The following is a 25676-nucleotide window of genomic DNA, read 5'->3' on the forward strand; positions in this document are numbered from 1 at the left end:
GCATTGCTAGAGACAACTATTTCAAAGGATGAAAGGTTTGGATACACTTAGGAACAAATTATTCAAAGCTAGGAGATTAATCATTATCTTGACATAGCTCCCAAGGAAAATACAACACCCGCCATTAATTAACTATATAGTAACGCTTAAATGCCATCAAAATTTCATAAACCCTCAGCACTTGTTCAAATTAATAAAACACTTTTTTCAAAATAAGTGATTATCAGTAGGCCTACTATTCATATAGAAAAGAAAAACTATCAAATACCTTGACAGGAACGGGAATGAAGAGATGTGATATATCATCCCTGCCTGATCTTCCGTGTTTACATCTATGAATACAGTGGAATGCTGGATTGATTTTCTTTGTATTAGTGGACAATGCCAATCTGAAAACAAAGTGAAAGAAAACCATACAAATAGTCATCATAGTTTTATCATAAATTCATACACTTCAGATGTTCATATATATCATATCAAAAACAAATAAGCCTTTAGCTCACGGAGATCGTTCAACAAAATTTCTGTACCATGCAAGCCATTGTTTTGCATAAATACTGTATAGATCTCTGAGAACATTGAAAACATCAATTTTAAAAGTATATCCTTCCAGTACACAAAACTGAGTCCTTAAATTAGGAAACTGATCCAAGTGCAGATGGAAATCTGCAGTAAAACTTAAGAGGTGTTGCCAGTGGCCGACAATTACCAGTCTGCAGTTTGCAGTCAAGTGTCTTTTAGGCAACGTTGTAACGATTGTACATAGAGCATACTGTTAGGAACAAATTTCTCTAGTGACATCAAATGACCTAGAAGTAGTTGTTATTGTTGCGCTGGTAACTGTGACCGATGAAGGAAAGGTTGAGCCATCTTCTTAAATCGGGTTACCCTGTCCTTAGATGGATATACTTTTTAAAAGTATCTATATCCATGCTTCAGTGTATCATTCTTTGGTTGGGATCACGAAAAAACGAGAGAACTGTCCACATGATGAGAAGTTGGGACTGAGTCTGCCAGTATCAGTAAGTCTTCTAGATAGCAAATCAGATGAATTATGTTGGTAAAAGCTCATGCTGATAACGCAAATACTAAAGTGAATATCTGGGGTATTGAACAGCCTGAAGCAAAGAACTTTGAACTGAAAGCCCTTGCTCCCTCAAACAGAACGAAGATACTTCCTTGAAAAATTATTTACTTGTATTTCTAAGTATGCAATTCCAAGACTGAGCGAGATCATAAATTTGTTCTTCCTTACCGCATGTCTGACCACGGTGGGAGTTTCAATGCCAATTAAGAGTCTGATAAACAAACTCGTTCAGGGCTACGCACCAAGGCTTTCTTGACCAGAAACAGACAGCTGAAAAAGCCTGGATGGCAGTCCTGGACTTCTATAGCACTATTTAGGACCAGAGTCTGCACCTCTGAATGTTGAGAGAATTTGTTGAAAGAGTTGGAGGTAACTGACCTGAAGTATATCTACCGCTCACTCCTCTGCCAAGGGAAATTGCCGCTTAATCCATCTCTCTGTCAGGCATCCCCTCAATGATGGTAGATAAATGGGGAAATTTCCAGCCCTAGCAAGAGTGAGGGCCTCTACTACGTTCTACGTTTGCTTCTTCGACTGTGGTCCAAGTCCTTCAGTGAGGGAAACGCTGACCAAAATCCATATGGTTCCAGGATGTTGAGAATGTGACTCTGAAGTTGCTCCTACTGGACTCCAGTCTAGAAGCTGGACCCTAAGTTACTGTACCTTGGAGGGGGAGGCAACCTGAAAAGAATGTTTGAAGAAGAGGTTTGTGGTCTCCTAAATGACACCGTTCAGTGGAAAAGTTAATCTTGGTTTAACTTCTACCTGCTCCAAGGGAAAACGGACAGTGCATTGAATGATGAATTTCTCTAATTCTGTACCTCTCTGTTCTACTTGCTTCACGAACTTGGAGGCCACCTCATCTCGCTTCTTCAGGATCCAGTTGGTCCACTGATTGGTCGTCTGGTGGACCAAAACCTCCAGTCATTTTGCTTCTAACAGAGTGAGGGCCTTAAACTGCATCTTCTTTACCATGCCTGAGAGGTTTTCCTTTGTGACTAAATATTTCTTTATCCCTGACCAGTAGTCTGACCAGGATGCAACTTGAAGGGTTGACATAGCAGCAGCTTCCGAGCCCGTAAATGTAATATGTTAAGCTGCAGCCAGCAAGCCTTTCAGCCGATATAGACAGGGTCAGGGTAGCAACCCTTTTGTCCAAGGACAGGAAAGCTGGGTTATGTAATAAGTCTTCTGCCTCTAAAAGGCTGGCGTTATTAGCATTCGGTTTGGGGCATTCTGACAACCATAGACTAATAGCTTCTACCAATCTCTGTTCCCAAGGGAATGGCTTTTGGCATGTATCTTTTCTCCCTCACACTAAGAAAGGAAAATAAAGGGGGGAGGCCCTTACTTCTACCAATAGTGAGCACTCCCATTCCTGTGATAAATAGATAGGTACACCGTATGCTATAAGCCAACCCCCAAAAATAGACGAGCGCACTAGCGGAGATTCTCCCATGGACGTAAGCTCTAGGGAGTAGGCAAGATGGTGAACGGTCAATCGCAAGCAGACAAGATGGTGCTACGGTCTTTTGGGAGGGAAAACTTTTTTTCCTCCTAACACAGTCTTCTTTTCAAACTCTTAAGAAGTTGGAAAAACAGGGAAGTCTGATTCAAGGTCAGCATATTAGCTGGCCAATCGCGTTCAGGCCCAATTACATCGTCAAAAGCTTTAGATTTATTCCCCTTTAAGGGATTAAGTCCAAAGACATCACACAGTGTCGTCAACGGAGACGAAGACATGAAACTTTACCGACTTCTCCCAAGGGAGAGCCTCACCGGTTTCGCTAAGGGAAGCAGGATATACAGTACAGTATCAAGTTTGAAGAGAAGCCAAAAACATTTCTCTTATTCAGCGGCAGGAATCAAATTGACTATGCATTGTACCAGCAAGGGGGGCGGGGCTTCTCCGCCACCTGCCAACAATTTCCGGCTATTGCCGTTACCTTGTTATAGTTTTAACTGTCGCATTCCAGCTGCCCTTAAATCAATCTTATAATTAAAGGACAAAGGTTTGTATAGTATTGATGTAGGAACAAATGCCTTTTCTGCTCAAGTCAACATTTATTTTTCAATATGCAGAAGTTTGACAAATTCACCTCACATTAAATTGTTTGACATTAAAATTGATAAAATAAGTTAAGTTAACCAAGTTGTTCATTGCATTCTGTTGTTTGCATGTGAAATTCAAGTTTTTCCACAATACTGTACCACATAAGAAATTTTATTATTTTTCAATAATTCTACTTTCTGTAACATAAAAGAATGATCAGTGCCGCTGGAGTACAGGTATAATGAAGTCCACGATATAAAACATAAATAGTACTGTACCCCTCGAAAACAAACTTGATTTGTTCCAGAAGGTCATGCAAACATTAAATTTTCTCATAAAAATTAATTTAAATGTGATTAATTTGTTCCAGACCCAGTAATCCTTCATTTTTATGGGCTTTTGTTTTAAAGTTTATGGTAGTGTACTTGAAATACATAAAATAATGCCAAATACAAGAAATAACAAATGATGTACATTATGTCTCACACATTTGTAAATTAAACAGTAGAGTAAAATAGAAAGAATGCATTGCAACTAAACCATCCTAAAACTAAGATGAAAAGCCAATGTCTCAATACTATAATCATATATCAGTGAAGGGTTTGTTGGGAAGGATTCTTCCATAAATATATGACGAACGAAACTCAAAGAGTGTGAAATATTTTTTAGTGCACAGCATAGGAGGAATGAACAGTCATTTCCTCAAGAAACAGATCATTAGCAAAATAAATCTCAGAGTGAGGATCTGGGTTGAAGTTGAAATACGTAGATAAAACATTTGACTTGACCGAGTAACCTGAACAGGCATTACACTATCGAGCCTAGATAAAACCACTTTAACGGGAGAACGATGGAGGGGGGTCACAAGATCTTGCTCAAGCAACTCGAAAGTAGAGAGATTCTCAGACCAGAGATCTGGGATTTTATAACATCTAGGGCAACTTTTACAACCTCTGACCTAGGTAACGTAAAGGAAGGCCTTGAACCTTGAGGAGCGACGACTGATGGAAGTCATTCCACCCTTGACTGGTGCTCTAGTTGCCTCCCCAAGACCATGAAACCCTTGGATAAGACAAGACATAAATGAATGTACATTCCATCTCAACATTTTCTATCTCCACTGGTGCTGATCCAGAGTCAGGAACAGAAGGGTCTATGGTGTCTGTAATCCTCCTCTCTAAGGAGAAGGGAAGTCTTGCTATAATCTGATGGTAGCTCCAGTAGTTTCATCAGTTTCCTTTTAGGACCAAAGACCAAACATGGATAGTACAGGGTACGACGAAGAAGCAGGAAGGAGAATGAAAGCAAGCAAGTTTGTTTCCTCTACAGCTCTAACAATGCCCTTCGCCCTTGCATGCATCATGGGTGACAAAGCCGAGGCCTGTACCACTGAAGAACTCACGAGAGTGCAGGGAGGACCTACGGACAGGCGTGTCCTTGGGCGGTTGACAAAAGGAGGAGGCTCTAATAAAACCCAATGAAGCATCCATGTTAACGGCCAATCAAACAAATGGGAAGGCCCAACCTTATCAATCGCAGGGGTAGAATACCAAAGTGAAGAGTGTCTTCCAGATACAATGTCTGGATGCCTTACACTACTCTACTGTACCAACTGAGGACCACAAGCAATGGGAAGGAAAGGGAAAATGTTGTCTGAAAGCTTAAAGCTCTTGATCCCTCGAGAATCACCTGGATGCCCCATCCAAAGGAAGTGGGTCACTGTCTCTCCTGGGACTCCGGAGTCCTGTTGCACGGAGAGACTGTGTGGAGTCCTTACTGACTCATGTTTTCACAAGGAGTGATCACATAAAGACCTTTTACTCTAAATCATAGCAATAGTAGAATGAGAGAGTGGGGTGGGAACTGGTGAAGACAGCCTGAGAGGACCTAAAACTAGGAGAGCATGATTACGACGCCCTCATCGGTGACCAAGTGAGTGAAAACATTCCGCAGGTAAGGTGGTGCAAGAGTGCTTTACATATGGGGACCTTGTACATGCATGTGAGGAACATCCACGTGGATCCCTAGCATGCAGGGAACACGCGTTTGGATCCTTAGCATACGAGGAACACGAGCGTGGATCCATAACATACAGTGAACATGCGCGTAGACCCCTAGCATTAGGGAAACATGCGCGTGGATCCTTAGCGTCAGGGGAACATGCACATGGATCCTTAGTACAAGGAAAACATGCGTGTGGATCCCTAGTACAAGAGGAACATGGGCGTGGATCCCTAGTACAAGAGGAACATAGACCTGGATCCCTAGTACAAGGGGAACATACACATGGATCCCTAGCATGTGGGGAACATGCACATGGATCCCTAGCATGTGGGGAACATACACATGGATCCCTAGCATGTGGGGAACATGCACATGGATCCCTAGCATGTGGGGAACATGCGCATGGATCCCTAGCATGTGGGGAACATGCGCGGGGATTCATAGCATACGAGGAACATGCACGTGGATCCCTAGTATTTGGGGAACATGCAACTGGATCCCTAGCATGCAGGGGAACATGGGCATGGATCCCTAGCACGCGAGGAACATGCGTGTGGATTCCTAGCATGAAGGAATATGCGCATAGATCCCAATCATGCAGGAATATGTGCGTGGATCCATATCATGCAAGAATATGCGCGTGGATTCCTAGCATACAGGAATATGCTCATGGATCCCCATCATGCAGGAATATGCGCGTGGACCCCTAGCATGCATGAACATACGCATGGATCCCTTGCATGCTGGAATATGCTCATGGATCCCCATCATGCAGGAATATGCGCGTGGATCTCTAGCATGCATGAACATACGCTTGGATCCCTTGCATGCAGGAATATGCGCGTGGATTCCTAGCATGCAGGAATATGCTCATGGATCCCCATCATGCAGGAATATGCGCGTGGATCTCTAGCATGCATGAACATACGCATGGATCCCTTGCATGCAGGAATATGCGCGTGGATTCCTAGCATGCTGGAATATGCTCATGGATCCCCATCATGCAGGAATATGCGCGTGGATCTCTAGCATGCATGAACATACGCATGGATCCCTTGCATGCAGGAATATGCACGTGGATTCCTAGCATGCTGGAATATGCTCATGGATCCCCATCATGCAGGAATATGCGAGTGGATCTCTAGCATGCATGAACATACGCATGGATCCCTTGCATGCAGGAATATGCACGTGGATTCCTAGCATGCTGGAATATGCTCATGGATCCCCATCATGCAGGAATATGCGCGTGGATCTCTAGCATGCATGAACATACGCATGGATCCCTAGCATGCAGGAATATGCGCATGGATCCCTTGCATGCAGGAATATGCGCGTGGATCCCTAGTATGGAGGCACATGCACATGGATCCCTAGTATACAGGAACATGCGCGTGGATCCCTAGCATTCAAGAACATGCGCGTGGATCCCTAGCATTCAAGAACATGCGCGTGGATCCCTAGCATTCAAGAACATGCGCGTGGATCCCTAGCATTCAAGAACATGCGCGTGGATCCCTAGCATGCAGGAATATGCGCGTGGATCCCTAGCATGCAGGAATATGCGCATGGATCCCTAGCATGCAGGAATATGCGCATGGATTCCTTGCATGCAGGAATATGCGCGTGGATCCCTAGTATGGAGGCACATGCACATGGATCCCTAGTATACAGGAATATGCGCGTGGATCCCTAGCATTCAAGAACATGCGCGTGGATCCCTAGCATTCAAGAACATGCGCGTGGATCCCTAGCATTCAAGAACATGCGCGTGGATCCCTAGCATTCAAGAACATGCGCGTGGATCCCTAGCATTCAAGAACATGCGCGTGGATCCCTAGCATTCAAGAACATGCGCGTGGATCCCTAGCATGCAGGAATATGCGTGTGGATCACTAGCAAGCGGGAAACCTGCACATAGATCCCTAGGATGTGGGGAACATGCACGTGGATCCCTAGCATGTGGGAAACATGCACATGGATCCCTAACATTTGGGGAACACGCATGTGAATCTCTAGCATGTGGGGAACATGCACGCAAATCCCTAGCATGTGGAGAACATGCACATAAATCCTTAGATTGTGGAGAACATGCACGTGGATCCCTAGCATGTGGGAAACATGCACATGGATCCCTAACATGTGGGGAACACGCATGTGAATCTCTAGCATGTGGGGAACATGCACGCAAATCCCTAGCATGTGGAGAACATGCACATAAATCCTTAGATTGTGGAGAACATGCACGTGGATCCCTAGCATGTGGGAAACATGCACATGGATCCCTAACATGTGGGGAACACGCATGTGAATCTCTAGCATGTGGGGAACATGCACGCAAATCCCTAGCATGTGGAGAACATGCACATAAATCCTTAGATTGTGGAGAACATGCACGTGGATCCCTAGCATGTGGGAAACATGCACGTGGATCCCTAGCATGTGGGAAACATGCACATGGATCCCTAACATGTGGGGAACACGCATGTGAATCTCTAGCATGTGGGGAACATGCACGCAAATCCCTAGCATGTGGAGAACATGCACATAAATCCTTAGATTGTGGAGAACATGCACGTGGATCCCTAGCATGTGGGAAACATGCACATGGATCCCTAACATGTGGGGAACACGCATGTGAATCTCTAGCATGTGGGGAACATGCACGCAAATCCCTAGCATGTGGAGAACATGCACATAAATCCTTAGATTGTGGAGAACATGCACGTGGATCCCTAGCATGTGGGAAACATGCACATGGATCCCTAACATGTGGGGAACACGCATGTGAATCTCTAGCATGTGGGGAACATGCACGCAAATCCCTAGCATGTGGAGAACATGCACATAAATCCTTAGATTGTGGAGAACATGCACGTGGATCCCTAGCATGTGGGAAACATGCACATGGATCCCTAACATGTGGGGAACACGCATGTGAATCTCTAGCATGTGGGGAACATGCACGCAAATCCCTAGCATGTGGAGAACATGCACATAAATCCTTAGATTGTGGAGAACATACACGTGGATCCCTAGCATGTGGGAAACATGCACATGGATCCCTAACATGTGGGGAACACGCATGTGAATCTCTAGCATGTGGGGAACATGCACGCAAATCCCTAGCATGTGGAGAACATGCACATAAATCCTTAGATTGTGGAGAACATGCACGTGGATCCCTAGCATGTGGGAAACATGCACATGGATCCCTAACATGTGGGGAACACGCATGTGAATCTCTAGCATGTGGGGAACATGTGCGTGGATCCCTAGCATATAGGGAACATGCACGTGGATCCCTAAACGTGTGGAACATGTACATAGATCTCTAGCACGTGGGGAACATACACGTGGAACCCTAACCTAAGACTCTACACTTAACCTAACCTTAGAGTCTTTGTTCTATTATACCAACCAGGAAGGCTACGACCCTCCACGTGACCTCTTACCTGCAGACTCAAATGTGTTTACCTTAAGCTAAGTTTAGTTGTAACCGTGAGTTGGTCTTACATGTGAAATTATAGTTTCTCATGAATATCTTCTATTTTCAGCCATCCATACAACTGTAAATTGATGGGTTTCTGAAAGTTATTGCCATAAAAATCAGTCCAAATATTTATAAATACACCAAGTACACATCTCTTATTTCCTCAATAAGAGGAATAGTTGTTGATTAGGAATGAATGTAACAGGTCCTTCCTTCATAAACCAGAGAGGCACTAGAACAGTACAGTACCTAAACGTTGGACGAAGCTTTTCCTTAGAAATACAGGTAGGCAATTGGCAAAAATAAAAATTCATGTAGCAATAAAGTAAGCCGTGAAAGACCTTTGAAAGATGCCTGTAAATGGTGCCCAGGTTCTGATTTCATAGAATATGGGAAAATAATGTCCAAAGACATTGGATTTGGTCATTTTTAATCCAACATAGTATCCACTGGTACTAATAGTTTCCGAGTATGGGACAAGGGGTTCAAAATAGTGTACAGCATTTGAGATCTACCATACTAGGTCCTGGGGTGTATGTATGATAGCGGCCACCTGTACGTATGATGACAGCAGATTGGGAATACAGCAGTGTAAGGGGGCGCCGTTAGCCAACCCCCCTCCCCATTAGGTAAGTTGGTAAGAACATGGCTTATAGCTTAAATTAAGTTGGGAAGTTTAAGTTAGTTGGTATTCATTTTCTATACACGAGGGAGGAACTGGCCGCTGATATACAAAGGCTCTGAGGTCCTTTCCATTTTCCTAACTTATATTCTACTCTTATGCAGTATGTCTGGAAAAATATATCCTATACATAAACTGTTGTACATGCAAAACTATACAATCAGTGAATTAATGGTTAACTGTAACTATTTCCCAAATGCTAAAATTATAGTTAAAGACAGAACAACATTTTGGACATAAAAAATAGCTTTTCTTGTAGTAAATAATGGGCATTTACAGAATTTGATCTTTATTTCAACAGCAAATAAATAAAAAATTCATTAGAGACCGTCTAAGAACAGGGTTACTTTTTATATATATCTAATGGTTTTGCTCTGCCCTACACTCGCTACTTTCACAGAAAAGAAAAACATCAAGTTCCTATGTACTGACAAGCGGTACATGCTGCGCTGTGCACACTAACCCAACTGATTATTAATTCTTGAATAATTATGTTTTTATTAAAGGTGAAAAAAGTGTCTTATTCAAGAAAACGAACGTTTTTCTACAGGGAACATATGTTATCGAGTATAAAAGGTTTCCCCGTCCGTAACTAAAATATAACCGGCAGCTATAAAGTTATAACTAGTACTTGACATGTTCGCTGATGAAACTTACAGAGCTTTAGGCCTCGACACTTGCTTCCCTTTGGGGATATTACCAACTTGGAGAAATCCATCATCCCGGAAAAGTATTCGGGATGCTAATCCCCTAACTGCTTGTGACTTCACATTACACCTGTTTTCACTGTTAAGTAAACATTTCGACAAATTTAAAGGCCTCCACATTGCTCCGTTATCTGTTTACATTAGGAGAAGTTGATAGTAGTCATACGGACGTAATCTCTGTAACAGCCCATCCGTTATTTTATGTAGTTTCTTCCCTTAACAATAGTTAATGTGATGAGCTTAGTTAATGAACTCCAATTTTAAGACCAAGAATTTATAATTGCCTTCGACTGAAAGCTTAAACTACATATATCTAATGTTTCGAATTATCAATCAATTATCGAATTATCAGTCAATTAAAATTGAGATTTATTCATAGACTAGAATGAAGATCGTTTGTCTGTATAAGTTTTTTTTTTTTTTCATGGGATGAAGATAAAAGTCGGACAGTAATTCAGGTGTCAACTAATTCATGGTAATTCACGTTATTCAATGTACGATTATTCAAAAATAATAAAATTACTTAAACTGTACCATTGAAAAACGAAAATATCAAATGCAAACAACAGTAATATGAAGAACGAGTTGGATAACTAATCGCATATTATCGTTTTGAAGAGAATAGGTTTCCATTTACAGAATAAAGTTATCAAAACCCGTGCAGAACTGGTTGTTCATAAATCACCGCATGGCTAACGAAAAGTCGCAGCATTATGCCATCAATATTAGTACTGTATATCAACAAAGTCATCTCCATAGATATCTATGGTAATTGCAGTGTCAGGTGAATACTTTTGACATTATTCGAATTTAGTGGGATTAATGTAGAACCACTAAAACGATAAATGGTACCAAATGTATAAAATCAACAAAGATGAAGTTTTAATATACGAAAACGTAAAGAAATTGTGTCAAATTATAAAAAAAAAAAAAAATCCAAACTTGGTAGAGTTGACTGTGAAAAGGGTAAAACAGTCAGTTTGGAGTTGCTGGTGTTACTGTGATTACTGATAAAACACTGGATGAGCAACGTTTTGTGATGTGTATGAAATACTGCCGACAAAAGTAATAACTTGGGTTTAGAGATGATGCAAGAAATATATAAAAATATAAAGGCAGAAAAAAAACGAAGTAGTTGGATCACATGTTAATGGATAGGCTTGATGTATGTTAGAGCAGTGAGCAGTAGAATTGGATATAAAGAGAAATTGAGCAAACGAGGTATGTAAGAAGCGGTAAAATGTATATGGGTGAAAGATAGAAGGAAAAAATCGATTTGGTGAAATAAAGTGTTGAGGGAGGAAATGTGCAGAACAAAATATTGTAGAGAGGGAAAAAGAAGAAGGCTTGGTGTTAGCTGTTGTTTGAAGACAATATTGGGTTAATTAATTTAAATGGGCTGGTTCTGACTACCAAGGCAAGAATATGAAATAGGCCCAACCTTAATGTATGAAAAAGAACTATATCCAGGCCAATATTTGTCAAAATGAATAGCAAAAAATAAAATAAACAATAACTGGGAAGATAAATGTCTCAAGATTTTGTTCATAAACGATGGAAAGTAGAATTTTATATCACCAGATATTTTTTTTTTTTACAAAATTAGAAACAGAATAAAAAAAAGTTCCAAAAGGATAAACTAAGCAAAGAAGCTAAATGAAGAATAAGGATGGTATATTGTGGAGAATTTTTCAATGGTTACGTTCTGAGTGGGAACTTAGTCCGGGAAAGTCTCCTTATAACAGTTACATAAAGTTCAACAGGGGAGGATAGGAGCACTTACTCTCGGGGCACAAACACCCTGCTAATACTTTACTGTCACAATTCACTAACCATCACTCACATACAAAAGGGAAATTTTACTGTCCAGAGGCTGAAGCACTCCACACGTAGAAATCTCAATAATTTATGGCCTACTCTAGCTTTGTCAGGGCTAGAGTCATCTCACTCTAAGGCTCTGTTTCGATTCCGTCCCAGCTACCCCAATGAGATGCTGGACAGTTATTTTACGTTAATGTAAGGTAGACAAAATCCAAAATGGGAGCAGTGATGTAAAGTAGTTTAAAAGTTTAAAGATAAGGATCTTTACCTTCGAAGCAAATATATTAATGCAAAGTTCCTCGCTGTTACCACCTATAGACTTACTTAGGTTTTCTCTTTAAATACTGGGTACTTTGTCCCGTGATTAACTATTCATTTCACACATTAAAACAAATGAGGGAGCAAAAATACTAAAGAGGTTTAATTAACCTAATATTGATTTATTTCACAAATCTACATGAAAGAAACGGACATCTTAACAAAGGCAAAAAATGGTATAAAAAGAAAGCAATTCAAAATGATGAAAATTAGTTAGTTAGACACGTGGTCTACAATAATAAAAATCCAAATGGGGTCTGGCACGTGGCCCACGTGACCCAGAGACTATGTTAATCTCAAAACGCAAAAAATTGTATAGAAAAAAAATATATACACACAATCCCACCGCACACAGTCCGAATATTGTAATTAGCCAGGTACCCTATAAAGTTAAAATTAGTCTAAGCTAATAAAAAATGGGGGAAAACTAAATGGCCATTGATGTAGTACCTGCACTCCTTTGAAGTTTAGTCCTATGCCCTTGATAGCTGTTGACCTGGTTGTTGCACTAATTGGCACGCTGCACTCTTGCCTGGCTCACCCCAAGAATTCTCACTGTAGTTGTAACTAAGTACATCAGGGTCCTCTTCTTCTCAATCTCTCCGACCGACAGCAACAGGACTCGTTGGTGAGACACGTTTTGGGAGAGAGGGTGCGAGGGGTGAGCCAGCAGTGGCCGGGTTCAATGACCAGGCAGGTCAGCAGGCCAGGGCAGCTTTTCGTAGAATGTGCCGACACTACGGTCGAAGAGATCACCTGGCTTCACCTTTCCAGACAGGTGAAGAGCTTGATGCGCATGGTAATCCATTGGGGGTGCCATATCGGGACAAGGACAGGGCAATATATTGTTGCAGGGAGTGCAGAGGAGGCAGGATTTTGTACTAAATACTCAGATAAATCTTGCTGCTCTGAGGGAGGTTATATATACAATAATACTACCTATTCTGGCTTGCTAAAAATTAATATTTAAAATGATTAATTAGCAATGGACTGGTACGATGGGCATACATCTTAAAATTAACAAACCTTAATTGGTATTGAGAAATATAAGATGCATTAATTCAGCAGTATTGGAATTGATATAAAAATTGCAATTTAGGAATTTAATCTCGACCCACGTAGCTTAAGGAAAGAACCAACATACGCCGTGGTTACACTAAGGCCCTCTATCGTGCGTATCTACGCTGTGACGTCACGAGCATGGCGTGCGCCACTGTCAACAAGTTTAGGTTAGTCCTCCCTATATTTCGTTAAAGAAAAGTAGATGTAGGAGAGAATGTTTAAGGGGTAGCTATAGTATTAGTAGAAGAGAGCTAAAAATACGATTGAAAGAAGAAGAGTGAAGAAAATTCTTCACACCCTGGGGATAAAGGGGAGGAAAAAGGGAGAGGGGTTAGTTCCGGCAAATGTGATTCAACTACTTGTTAGTATGAGTGAGATAAGGCTACTGGCTGAATGATGAGTGAAGTTGTTCTTCACATCAACGTCCGTTTAAAGTTAACAAAACGCCTTTAACGTTAATTGAAATCAATTGAATCAAAAGCTATGCTTTCACGTGAATTTGGGGAATATTGAACCACGCAGGCAATGCTTCACGGAAGTGTTAAGTTAAGCATATGATCAGTTTTAACTTTAAACGTACGATGCAATAATAACAGAACGATTAAAAGTACTCAATTCTTCCCACCCTAGGGGTACGGATAGAGCAAACAAAACATAAGCCAATAACAGTCGAGGTCGGCAACAAGTCCAGCCAATGATTAATTCAAAATTATGGGGGTGAATCCCAATCCCGGTCTGACACCCAACGTTTTACATGAAATGATTTTACAAAGAAAATTACTGGCGTAATGAAAACTTTGTATTTGTCGCCTGACAAAAGGAGATAAGATACCTCCTTCTCGGCGTTAAAAGGTGAAAAGTTATTTGACACTAGCCTGAATGATAAATCGAGACAAACTAGGTCTATGGGGACATCGTATTTCTGACAACTAAGGTCTTGGATGTCATTTTCAAGGGAAACGTTTAAGATGGGAATATTAAAAACAAAACTTAATTTCAGCACGAGCTGAAGGATGTCAGGTGGATTATAGCAACATGACAAGTTATCAAGGCAAAAATTGAATTTACGCTTTGAGGTTAAAGCAAGGGATTGACCTGGAAAATGCTGCTGTACGACTTGGCAAAAATAATAAAGGTTTAATGTGACGTCATATAGGACTGAATAAAAATAATGAATGGTGTTCATGGTACCGTTATCCTTAAGCAAAGTTATTTGTAAACAAGCTCTAAGCTCCGGTGCTAGGTCTACATGTGTGACCTTCGCTAAATCCGCCGTCAGTGCACAAGGTTCCTTTTTGACTGCTAAGGTCTTAACATTGTGATCACGTGGCTCTTTCTGAGGGCGGGTTTCAAATCCTAACGGGGATGTTTTAGCTTTGACACGGGTTGGAGCGGAAGTTACGGGCTTAAGAATAGGACAATCAGGCAACGTGAGCACTGGTCCATGGGATGGTACGATTTTAATGAATGAATCTACTACCGGTACAGGCCTCTGCTGGCCATCACGCACACGGTTAAGTTGTGTGGTATCTGCGCTACCACCTGGGGGGTCCATGACAAGACAATGAACGGTATTTCCTCCGGGACGGACTGTCACCGGCGGCAAAGACAAAGGGGGTTGAGGGCGATGGAACGCTGGTGGCTTAAGGTTTGGAGATGAGGACGGAGCACGTGTGACTGACACAAATTCACTAATCGTATGCCGTGTTGGCAACATAGTATTGAAATGTGATGGTTTTACAGGTTGAGGAATTGAGACAAAATTGTGCTTGACTGCTGATATATTAGAAGTAACAATTAGGGGACTATTAATAGCGTTTACAACAGGACGTGTTACTGAAGGTGTCACCCTAGAAAAGGAATTAGACTGATTAGCTTTAATTATTAAATTAGGATGAGCCATGAGGCTATTAAAAGCAATCTCAACTTTACTCGACCAGGCAGCAAGTACGGGATAATTTAATTTAACAATGGGATGGTCGTAATGACGTCTCCAAAAATTCTTGTAATGGTTAAGTTCGTCTCTTACTTTACTAATTTCACTTTTAAAATGATTTACGGCTTCTGGGCCCATGCTGGGAAAATCTACAGAAGCCAGACCATGAAGTGCGAGGTCTGCGTCCTCACAAACAAAGGTGAATGTTAATTCCTGTTCCTTAAGCCTAGCGTTAATCTCCTCGGGGCTAAGCGTTTCCGCCTTAGGCGGTTGAGGGATGTTTACGTTAAACATGAAGTCCGCCATCTTGGAATGACCACGTTTTGATGAACGGATTCGTGGAAGCAAACAAAGGGTAACTGAATTTTCAAAGGAACGTGAAAATGAAACGTTACAAATTTGCACGTGTGATAAATGAATATTCAAATTTACTCATGATGGGGGAACAAGTTAAATGGACAAAAACCCATATAAATCATGAAATTACTTTAAAATTCAAAGTGACCGGGTCCAACAAAGCAGACGATGCCCAGGTCACGTGACTTTAGACTTTGCTAAAATGAATTATATACGCACGTGGCGATAGTGACTAATTAATTTACTTTAAAGCAGAACATATTAGAAAGCACATGGGCTATGAATGCAAAGATTCAAGTTAAAAGTTAAAATAACAGGCCGAGGCTGACACTGTTGTGACGATTTCACAATTACGGGCGCACTAAGGCAGCCACTGATCTATTCAAAATGTAGATTGGCGCACAAGGCAGCGACTTTAAAGAGCACTCTCGTGGAGGCTAAACAAATATAAAATTTCCCTCACGTGGAGGTAACACAAAAATATCCTCGCTAAAGGACAAAAACAATATTTCCTCGCTAAAGGAAATTAAATTAACTACACGCAGTAATTTACTTACGGTAGCAAACAATTACGCACCCTTAGTTTGGGCTGTAGACAAGATCCGCCATCTCGGAACAAACACGTGGAATGAAACGGACTTGGTGAAATTAAGTTTCTACGTTACTTGTAAGAACACTTAAAATTATGTTGCGCCAATTCGCTCTGTAGGACAAGGACACGTGCTAGGTATACGGGAACATTAGTTAGAAAAGTTAAGGTTGGTTAGGGAAGGTAAACGACACAAAGGAAGGTAGACCAAGGTACAAAATGTTACAAATTAGATGCTTAGCTAGCAAAATTAGTTGACAGGACGAGTACACCGGTGCTCTAGCTGAGCAGTAATCACGGGCGTCTGAACAACAAAAAAACCTTAGTTCAAGTAGCTTAGAACTTTCTGGTATAAGTGGATTCCGCCACACGTGGGTGAACAGATCCGAGACAAAGTGAAGTTCCTACGACAAATTCTAGTCTTTCTGTAGAGAACATTCAAGCAACAAATTAACCTGGTTACGTAGCTCTTTCCTTAAACACGTGGTCGATACAAAAAGATCATGATGATTACAAATTTCTCTTCCCAATTAAAGTCTGGGCATTACACATTCGACAAACTGGCTGTGTGCGTGTGGGTAAGTGATATAGCGAGTTACTATATGCTTAATCAAGCTGATTAATTACGTTAATGCTTCACAAGTCAAAGGTAAAAGATCCGGTTCGAAGGACCAATCGTGTGGAGAATTTTTTAACGGTTACGTTCTGAGTGGGAACTTAGTCCGGGAAAGTCTCCTTATAACAGTTACACAAAGTTCAACAGGGGAGGATAGGAGCACTTACTCTCGGGGCACAAACACCCTGCTAATACTTTACTGTCACAATTCACTAACCACACTCTTTAAATACAAATGGGGGAAATTTTACTGTCCAGAGGCCTAAGCACTCCACACGTAGGATTAAGAATAATTTATGGCCTACTCTAGCTTTGTCAGGTCTATAGTCATTTCATTCTCAGGCTCTGTTCCGGCTCCGTCCCAGTGACCCCAATGAGATGCTGGACAGTTATTTTACGTTAATGTAAGGTAGACAAAATCCAAAATGGGAGCAGTGATGTAAAGTAGTTTAAAAGTTTAAAGATAAGGATCTTTACCTTCGAAGCAAATATATTAATGCAAAGTTCCTCGCTGTTACCACCTATAGACTTACTTAGGTTTTCTCTTTAAATATTGGGTACTTTGTCCCGTGAACAACTATTCATTTCACACATTAAAATAAATGAGGGAGCAAAAATACTAAGGAGGTTTGATTAACCTAATATTGATTTATTCACAAATTTACATTGAAACAAAACGGACATCTTAACAACACAAAAATGGAATAAAAAGAGATGCAATTCAAATAATGAAAATGATGAGTTAGACACGTGGTCTGCAACAATCAAAATAGGGTCTGGCACGTGGCCCACGTGACCCAGAGACTATGTTAGTCTCAAAAGGCAAAAAATTGTATAGAAAAAATATATACACACAATCCCACCGCACACAGTCCGAATATTGTAATTAGCCAGGTTCCCTATAAAATTAAAATTAGTCTAAGCTAATAAAAATGGGGGAAAACTAAATGGCCATTGATGTAGTACCTGCACTCCTTTGAAGTTTAGTCCTATGCCCGAGATAGCTGTTGACCTGGTTGTTGCACTAATTTCTTGCCTGGCTCACCCCAAGAATTCTCACTGTAGCTGTAACTAGGTACATCAGGGTCCTCTTCTTCTCAATCTCTCCGACCGGCAGCAACCCTTTGTGAGTCGCGTTTGGGCGAGTGGGATGGGATGGGGGTGAGCCAGAACTACATGGGTTCAATGACCAGGCAGGTCAGCAAGCCAGGGCAGCTTCTCGTAGAATGCGGTCGACACTACGGTCGAAGAGATCACCTGGCTTCACCTTTCCAGACAGGTGAAGAGCTTGATGCGCACGGTAATCCATTGGGATTGCCATATCGGGACTTAAGGACAGGGCAATATATTGTTGAAAGGAGTGCAGAGGAGGCAGGATTTTTTACTAAATACTCAGATAAATCTTGCTGCTCTGAGGGAGGTTATATATACAATAATCCTACCTATTCTGGCTTGCTAAAAATTAATATTTAAAATGATTAATTAGCAATGGACTGGTACGATGGGCATACATCTTAAAATTAACAAACCTTAATTGGTATTGAGAAATATAAGATGCATTAATTCAGCAGTATTGAAATTTATATTTAGAATTCAATTTAGGAATTTAATCTCGACCCACGTAGCTTAAGGAAAGAACCAACATACGCCGTGGTTACACTAAGGCCCTCTAACGTGCGTATCTACGCTGTGACGTCACGAGCATGGCGTGCGCCACTGTCAACAAGTTTAAGTTAGCTTTCCCTATATTTCGTTAAAGAAAACTAGATGTAGGAGAGAATTTTTAAGGGGTAGCTATAGTATTAGTAGAAGAGAGCTAAAAATACGATTAAAAGAAGAAGAGTGAAGAAAATTCTTCACATATATATTGAAGGGTAGATTGTACAGAATGAAACATTTTGGCCGGAGCTAAGATAAGAGAAATCCTGATAATATATATATATATATATATATATATATATATATATATATATATATATATATATATATATATATATATATATATATTTATATATTTGTTAAAAAATACAAAGCTTAACAAAAACAGAAAATTGTGGAATCTTTGAGAGGGAATTGAATAATAAATGAATCTATTTTAAGAGACATGATAAGCCAGGTAGATTAAACTTAAACTAGAAGCATGAGGGACATAAGAAAATGGGATGTGGTTAATGGTAGACAACTCTATAGATATATCGTTAGCCTAGAAATACAGACAAAGGAATTTCAGGATAACAAAGGCTACAAATAAATTGAGAAATTCTCATAAATTGGATGAAATATTGTGGATTAGTTTTACTATATGAGGAACCTAAACGTACCAGAATTTACACTTTGGAAAGAATGCAACAGAAAAAAAACATAGAACCAATGAAGGGGTAAGTAAAAACTTGAGGGAGAAATGACGCTTGAAGGAAAAGATAAATTTTTGACCACTGATTAATTTAGGTAAAAAGTGAAATAAGAAAATTACTGTAAAGGGAAGGCGGAAAGATGTCAGATACATAAGATCAAATTAAAAGAGTTTGAAGGAATATTTGAGAGGGGATGAAATACAAGAACTTTAACCCTGAACCTGAACCCTAAACCTAAATCTTAACGCTGAACCAGAACCTTAACCTGAGCCTCAAACCTGAATTTGAACCTTAACCCTAAACTTAATGAAGAACCTTAACCCTAAACTTAATCAAGAACCTTAAACCTAAATCCCAACCTTAATCCTAAACCAAAACTTTAACCCTGAATCTAAACCTTAACTTTAAGCATGTACCTTAATCCTCGACAAGAACCTTATCCCTGAATCTGTATCTTAATCCTAAACCTGGACATATTCCTGAACTTAAACGTTAATCCTAAATCGGAACCTTAACCCTAAAACTGAACCCTAATCCTTAACCTGGAGCCTAACCCTCAACACGAAGCCTAACCCTTAACCTGGAGCCTAACCCTCAGCATGAAGCCTAACCCTCAACCTGAACCTTAACCCTAACACAATAATTTAATCCTGAACCTGAACATTAATCGCAAATCTAAACCCTGAATTTGAACCTTAACCCTGAATTGGAACCTGAACAGTAGCCTTAACACTGAACCTTAACTCCGAACATTTACCCTGAACCTGGACTCATTGCGAGCACTTGAAGACGGGAGTATGACCTTCTGCTTTGCTGTAAATAACTTAAACTGACCAGTTTGGTGCACGTGATCTCATCCATGGACCACGATACAAGAGGCAACGATAATTAAATGCTTTTCTCTGTGGCTTTCTCCTGTTTAAGAAAAATTTTTATGATCTAGAAAAATTACATATCTATGATAAAATAATCCACATTTCGCGTTATTTACTCGCTTGCTGCAACTGACAATTAAAAGAGGCTATTAAACTTCTGCTCTCTAATATTACTGCTAAGACCGTTAACCATTAAAATACGTTACAAAATTTAGTATTCTCTTCGATATACGAATGTATAGACGGTTATCTTCTTGCAAGAAAGAAAAGGAAATACACAAGGCACTGAAATTCAAACATCTTAAAAAAAATGGAAATGTTGATAATCAGAGAAACTATAAACTAAGTTACTGTATTTTACAACTTTAGACCAGCTGTGTTATACGATTAGAAAGCTTAAAAATTCATCTATTTTACTCCGTACTTAAGGAATCGGCGCACTAAAGGACCTTGAGACCTTCCATTATATTTACTAACACGTATTTTTAAATGGCGTTCATTGAGTTAACATTGTTTATCGCAATTGTCAAAAGAATTTTACCGCCATGATTAATGACAAGAATGTGTTTTCTAATAAAGTCTTTATAATTAAGAGATTATCACAATCATTAATTAATTTAATGCTGTTTTGGTATGCAATCTCATTTATGGCGTGATCTCAGAAATTCAAAATATATACCGATTTAAAAATGGAGTAATTACTCACAAGTGTCCATAAAATATGCAATTCACAAATAGTGACACTTGTGAATAATTACTCCATTTTTGTATTAGAGAGATCACGCCATAAATGAGATCGCATACCAAAACAGCACCATTAATTGTAATACCTTAACCACAAATAACGTTAATTTCAAGACCTATTGTAGGCTTATCCTCTCGTTTGCATCATGAATGGATTAAAACTCTTTCTGTAAGCTAGTGCATTTACAACAGTCTTCACTAGAAACATTACAGATCATATGTTTTTGTTACACAATATTATTCGTAACTGCCCCTTCAACGGCGCTGTATTCTAATCGCTGCAACATAGTTCCATCAGCGGAATTGAGATTGTCACTGTGATAAGACGTCATATCTGCAACTACAGTAGCATAAAACAAATGTCTACTTCATTTATTTCTCAGTAATGTGCCTTTATTTTGTTAAGAATATTACCAACAAGTTAATTTCATTAACTTAACGTAAATTTCATTATTCTAGAAATATTTATCATAGCTTCATTCAAAAAATATATTTCTCGTGAGATTATCAACTCGAAGAACTTTTTTTTTTTTTTTTTTTTCAAAACTGCATGATTTTAGACCTACGATCCTTAGTAATTTTATAATTGAACAGCTGGTTCTACAAATATATTTTCTAGTTCAGTTCTATCTCGTTCAGCAGTTGTGGTCTCGCTGTCTATAACAACCATTGCACTGTTAACGCCCTCTTCCCCTTTTAGAAATAATGTGCCTTTTCTCTAATCCTTCTTTGTAAACTGCAATTAATACAATCCGGACAGACATATGCCATTCATATATCGTCATCACGTATGTCATTGCAACGTAAGGATTTTGTTTAGGGATTTAGTAGAATTTGGTCCGTTGTTGTAAAACCGGAGTAGCCTGTAAGCCACAAGTCTGGATTGTCGTTATGAAAGTTTTTTTTTTTTTTTAATTAGATTAGGATTTGTTTCAACAATGATAGTTATTATCTAGGATAAGAGAGGCATTTAAGAGAAAAGTCAATCATCATTGTGATTTCCATTACTACATTATCATCATTGCCAAGATTTTAGTCAGAGATGCACAAGTTTCACTTGGCTCTTGAGGGGCCATTTCGTAGGGTAAATTGAATGTCAATTAGAATGCAAATATCAAATTTAAATAGATTTCAGACAAATATCAATATATATAAAATATATCCTAAAAACACGAAACAAAGATGGCCGCAGTGTGAGAATTAGATGGTTGGCGAAACGTTGGTTGGAGCAGACATGAAGGACTGAAATAAATGTCAGTAGTAGAGAGATTCTGTAAATATATATACACACACACACATACTTATTAAATACAATAACCAATACAATGGAACTTACAAGTCAATCAGTGGAGGAATGCTTTGATAGTTTCCCAACGTTTTTACATTTTCACTCTATCTTTTGATACTAAAGAAAACGAAATATCCAAGGATACAAAACCGGTAGTTGAACTTAAATCTCACGACAGCTCCATCTATTGGAAAGTGTTAGAATCTATACCTTTGATACCGTAGAAAACGAAATATCCAAGGATACAAAGCTGGAAGTTTAACTCAAATCTCACGACAGCTCCATCTATTGGCAAGTGTTAAGAATCTATACCTTTGATGCTGAAGAAAACGAAATATCCAAGGATGCAAAACGAAGTTGAACTCAAATCTCACGACAGCTCCATCTACTGGCAAGTGTTAGAATCTATACCTTTGATTCTGTAGAAAACGAAATATCCAAGGATACAAAGCAGGTAGTTGAACTTAGATCTCACGACAGCTCCATCTATTGGAAAGTATTAAGAATCTACACCTTTGATACTGAAGAAAACTAAATATCCAAGGATACAAAACTGGAAGTTGAACTTAAATCACGCGATAGCTCTATCTATTGACAAGTTTTAGAATCCCTACCTTTGCTACTATAGAAAACGGATTACCCAAGGATGCAAAACGAAGTTGAACTTAACTCTCATGACAGCTCCATCTATTGGCATGTTTGTTAGATTCCATACCTTGGATATTATAAAAATTGGATTATCTAAGGATACAAAACGAAGTTGAACTTAAACCTCAAAACAGCTCCGTCCATTGGCGAGTTAGTTTGAATCTATACCTTTGATACTATAGAAAACGGATTACCCCAAGGATACTAAACTGGAAGTTGAACTTTAATCTCACAGCAGCTCCATCAATTGACAAGTTTGTTAGAATTCATACCTCCGATACTATAGAAAATGGATTATCCATACAAAACTGGAAGTTAACTCACTTCTCCCGCCAGCTCCTTCTATTGGCAAGTCTGTTGGAATCCATACCTTTTTGATACTATTGAAAACTGATTATTTAATTATACAAAACGATGATGAACTTAAATCTCATGACAGCTCCATCTACTGGCAAATTTGTTGGAATCCATACCTTTGACACAATAGGAAACCGATTATCCAAGAATACAAAAATGGAAGTTTAACAATCTCACGGCAGCCCCATCTATTACCAAGTTTTTTAGAATCTATACCTTTGACACTATATTAAACTAAATATATTAAGGATGCAAAACGAAGTTGAACTTGAACCTCACGACAGCTCTGTCTATTGGCAAGTTTGTTCAAGACCATAAAATTTTACAATACTCCATGCCAAGAATTACAAAGAAAAAAAATCACTGGCATGAAACTCATCTATTGCCAAACGACCTCAAGTTTGGCAAGAACTCTTGAACCTTCGTAGAGCTCAATCTATGGAAAACACTACTTTTCTAATGGAAGACTAAATTTTGTTTGCAAGAATTCCTTTATACCAAGAAATTGGTTTTATGGTATAATCAGTTCCCCGTGATATCACAGCACCAACTCAAACATTTGACCCCTGTGCAGCAACATTCAGATGGGGGTGACCAGAAAGATTTAACTTTGAACTTTCATTTAACAATTCTAAAATATTCTTCCCTACCTGTGTAGATATCAGAAGGCAAAATATAATGGGATAAACTTACATAAAAAATCAGTGTAATCCAATGCCCTTTTATTTTTTTTTATTTTAGTTAATTCCGCTCTTAAACCTAGCTGAATAGCATTATCAATAATGGTGAAATATCCTATCCATAGCTAACGACACTTACACTTGTAGAACGTCAAAACTACACTTACCCAACCGTTCAACAGCACACAACTTTACTGTAATCACATGAAAACTACTTTTAACCATGGCCAGCCTAGGTCCCAAGATCACTGCTATTTGATTTTCTGTACTTCGTTTAACTTATCTCTCCGGTATTATCCAGACTAAAGTCTATACTCTAAATCAGTTTCAAACTACCACTATTACACCCATGATAAAATAGCCTTCAACCTAAAGTCATCCGGATAGAGTAAATTGCAAAATCTAACATCGCTACTGGTTCCAACAGTTAACTCATTGGTGATAAAACTTGAGAACTACAATATCTTAAAGTTCATACTTTCTTGAGATTTACTTGGGTTGCTAAAACTTACCAGCTGGTCATCTATTCCGTAGTTTTCATTTTGTTAAAATTTGTCAAATTTAAAGACTGGTACCCAACACTTCACCGTTGCAGTATTAATTAAATCCTAATCACTGGCCACTTCAAAGATTTCAGTCTTTTGAATTCATAGGAAGTTTCCCTTGGCTTTTAACGGGGCATTTGATAGGAAAAGATTTATAAGTGCAAATAAGGATTAAATTTTTTATTTCAACAGCAATGTAAAAGTTTTGGAAAAAAAAAACGTGACACCATTGAGAATTACAAGGTTAGACAGCTATTGTACAGACGTCAATCAATGAAGTCCGTCAGACTTACGACACCAAAGTTATAAAACTATTAGTTAAAAGGAGATTCTGAATTTGATAATGAGCCAGAACCCCACTAAAACAGTAAATAAAGACAGTAAATAATGCAATGCAACTACAAAGCGTCAGTACAAAGCTGCTTTGGTAGTTATTTGAAAGGCTTAATTAAACCTTGTGTTACAAGAAAAAGTTCAAACTAACCTCACAGCATCTATTGACAAAGCGTGCAACTACACTATACCCCATGTCATGAATAAAAACCCTTTACTAGACATAACAGCCCGATATTTTCAGGCCCTTTAATATACTGACTCTGAGGAAAGGTAACCTATGCTCATCAGTAATGTCACTAACTATTTAATTCGGTTAATTAAAATTTGGAAATCAAATTACCTGAAATTACACCAGAAATTAGGCTATGTAGCAGTTCAGGTAGGGGGTTGTGTGGACGAGTCATTGTATGACCATGAAAAAATAGTAAACAGATTTTGTAGATTTGAGAACAAAACCCTCAGAAGAATATTGGAAGTTAAATGGACAGGATTAAAAATTAAATTACTCTAGTGCCATATGTGGACGAGATAATGGTAAGGGGCAGATGGGTGGTTTGGGTATGCTCTTCGCAGAGTTGACCAAACTTCAATGGGCTCCACAAGGAAATGGAAGAGTTGGAAGCCCCAGACCTACATGGCTGAGGACTATAGAGCGTGAAGTAGCAGATGACGAATGGAGAAATATTTACTTAAAAGCTCAAGATAGACAGACTGGCGAAATCAGAGGTCCTTTACGTCAATCGCTATAAGAGAGTAGGTGAATGGTGTGTTCTGAAGTAAAACTTTCTTGTCAAACAAGTACTCCTCGAATCTAAGCAAGGGCAAAATCTTCCTCATCTAAGGAAGAATAAAGTTGCGAGTTTCAGAATTTCTTGCTACCATAACAGGTACCATCAGTCTTCCTGTATCACAATCCATTCCATCACGATGCATCATGTCCTTAAAAAGAAAGTATGCAAAATTGAAGACAGTGATTATTTAGCAAATGTTTAAGCTCTTTAAATTATTCGATTGACCACTGTAAAGCCAGATATCCTTAAAAAATTTAGCCAGCTTCAACTATTAAACCTCACTGAATAGACTTGTCAAATTCAGTCGAAATTTCCATAGCCATGATAACTGTA

At 39.2% G+C, this 25676-nt stretch overlaps 1 protein-coding gene across 1 annotated transcript in view; it reads right to left on the reverse strand.

Annotated features, from left to right (window-relative positions):
- Positions 1 to 10190, reverse strand: part of LOC137617008 (ATP-dependent RNA helicase SUV3 homolog, mitochondrial-like) — a 110479-nt gene extending 100289 nt beyond the window's left edge. The window contains exons 1-2 of the mRNA XM_068346867.1: positions 9977 to 10190; positions 269 to 389 (exon numbers count right to left, since the gene is read on the reverse strand). Of these exons, the coding sequence (XP_068202968.1) occupies positions 269 to 389; positions 9977 to 10146 (291 nt within the window). The 5' untranslated portion in view covers positions 10147 to 10190. The remainder of the gene's footprint in view (positions 1 to 268; positions 390 to 9976) is intronic.
- Positions 10191 to 25676: the final 15486 nt, after the last annotated feature.

The sequence above is a fragment of the Palaemon carinicauda genome, chromosome 23 (assembly GCF_036898095.1).
Source record: "Palaemon carinicauda isolate YSFRI2023 chromosome 23, ASM3689809v2, whole genome shotgun sequence".
NCBI lineage: Eukaryota > Metazoa > Arthropoda > Malacostraca > Decapoda > Palaemonidae > Palaemon > Palaemon carinicauda.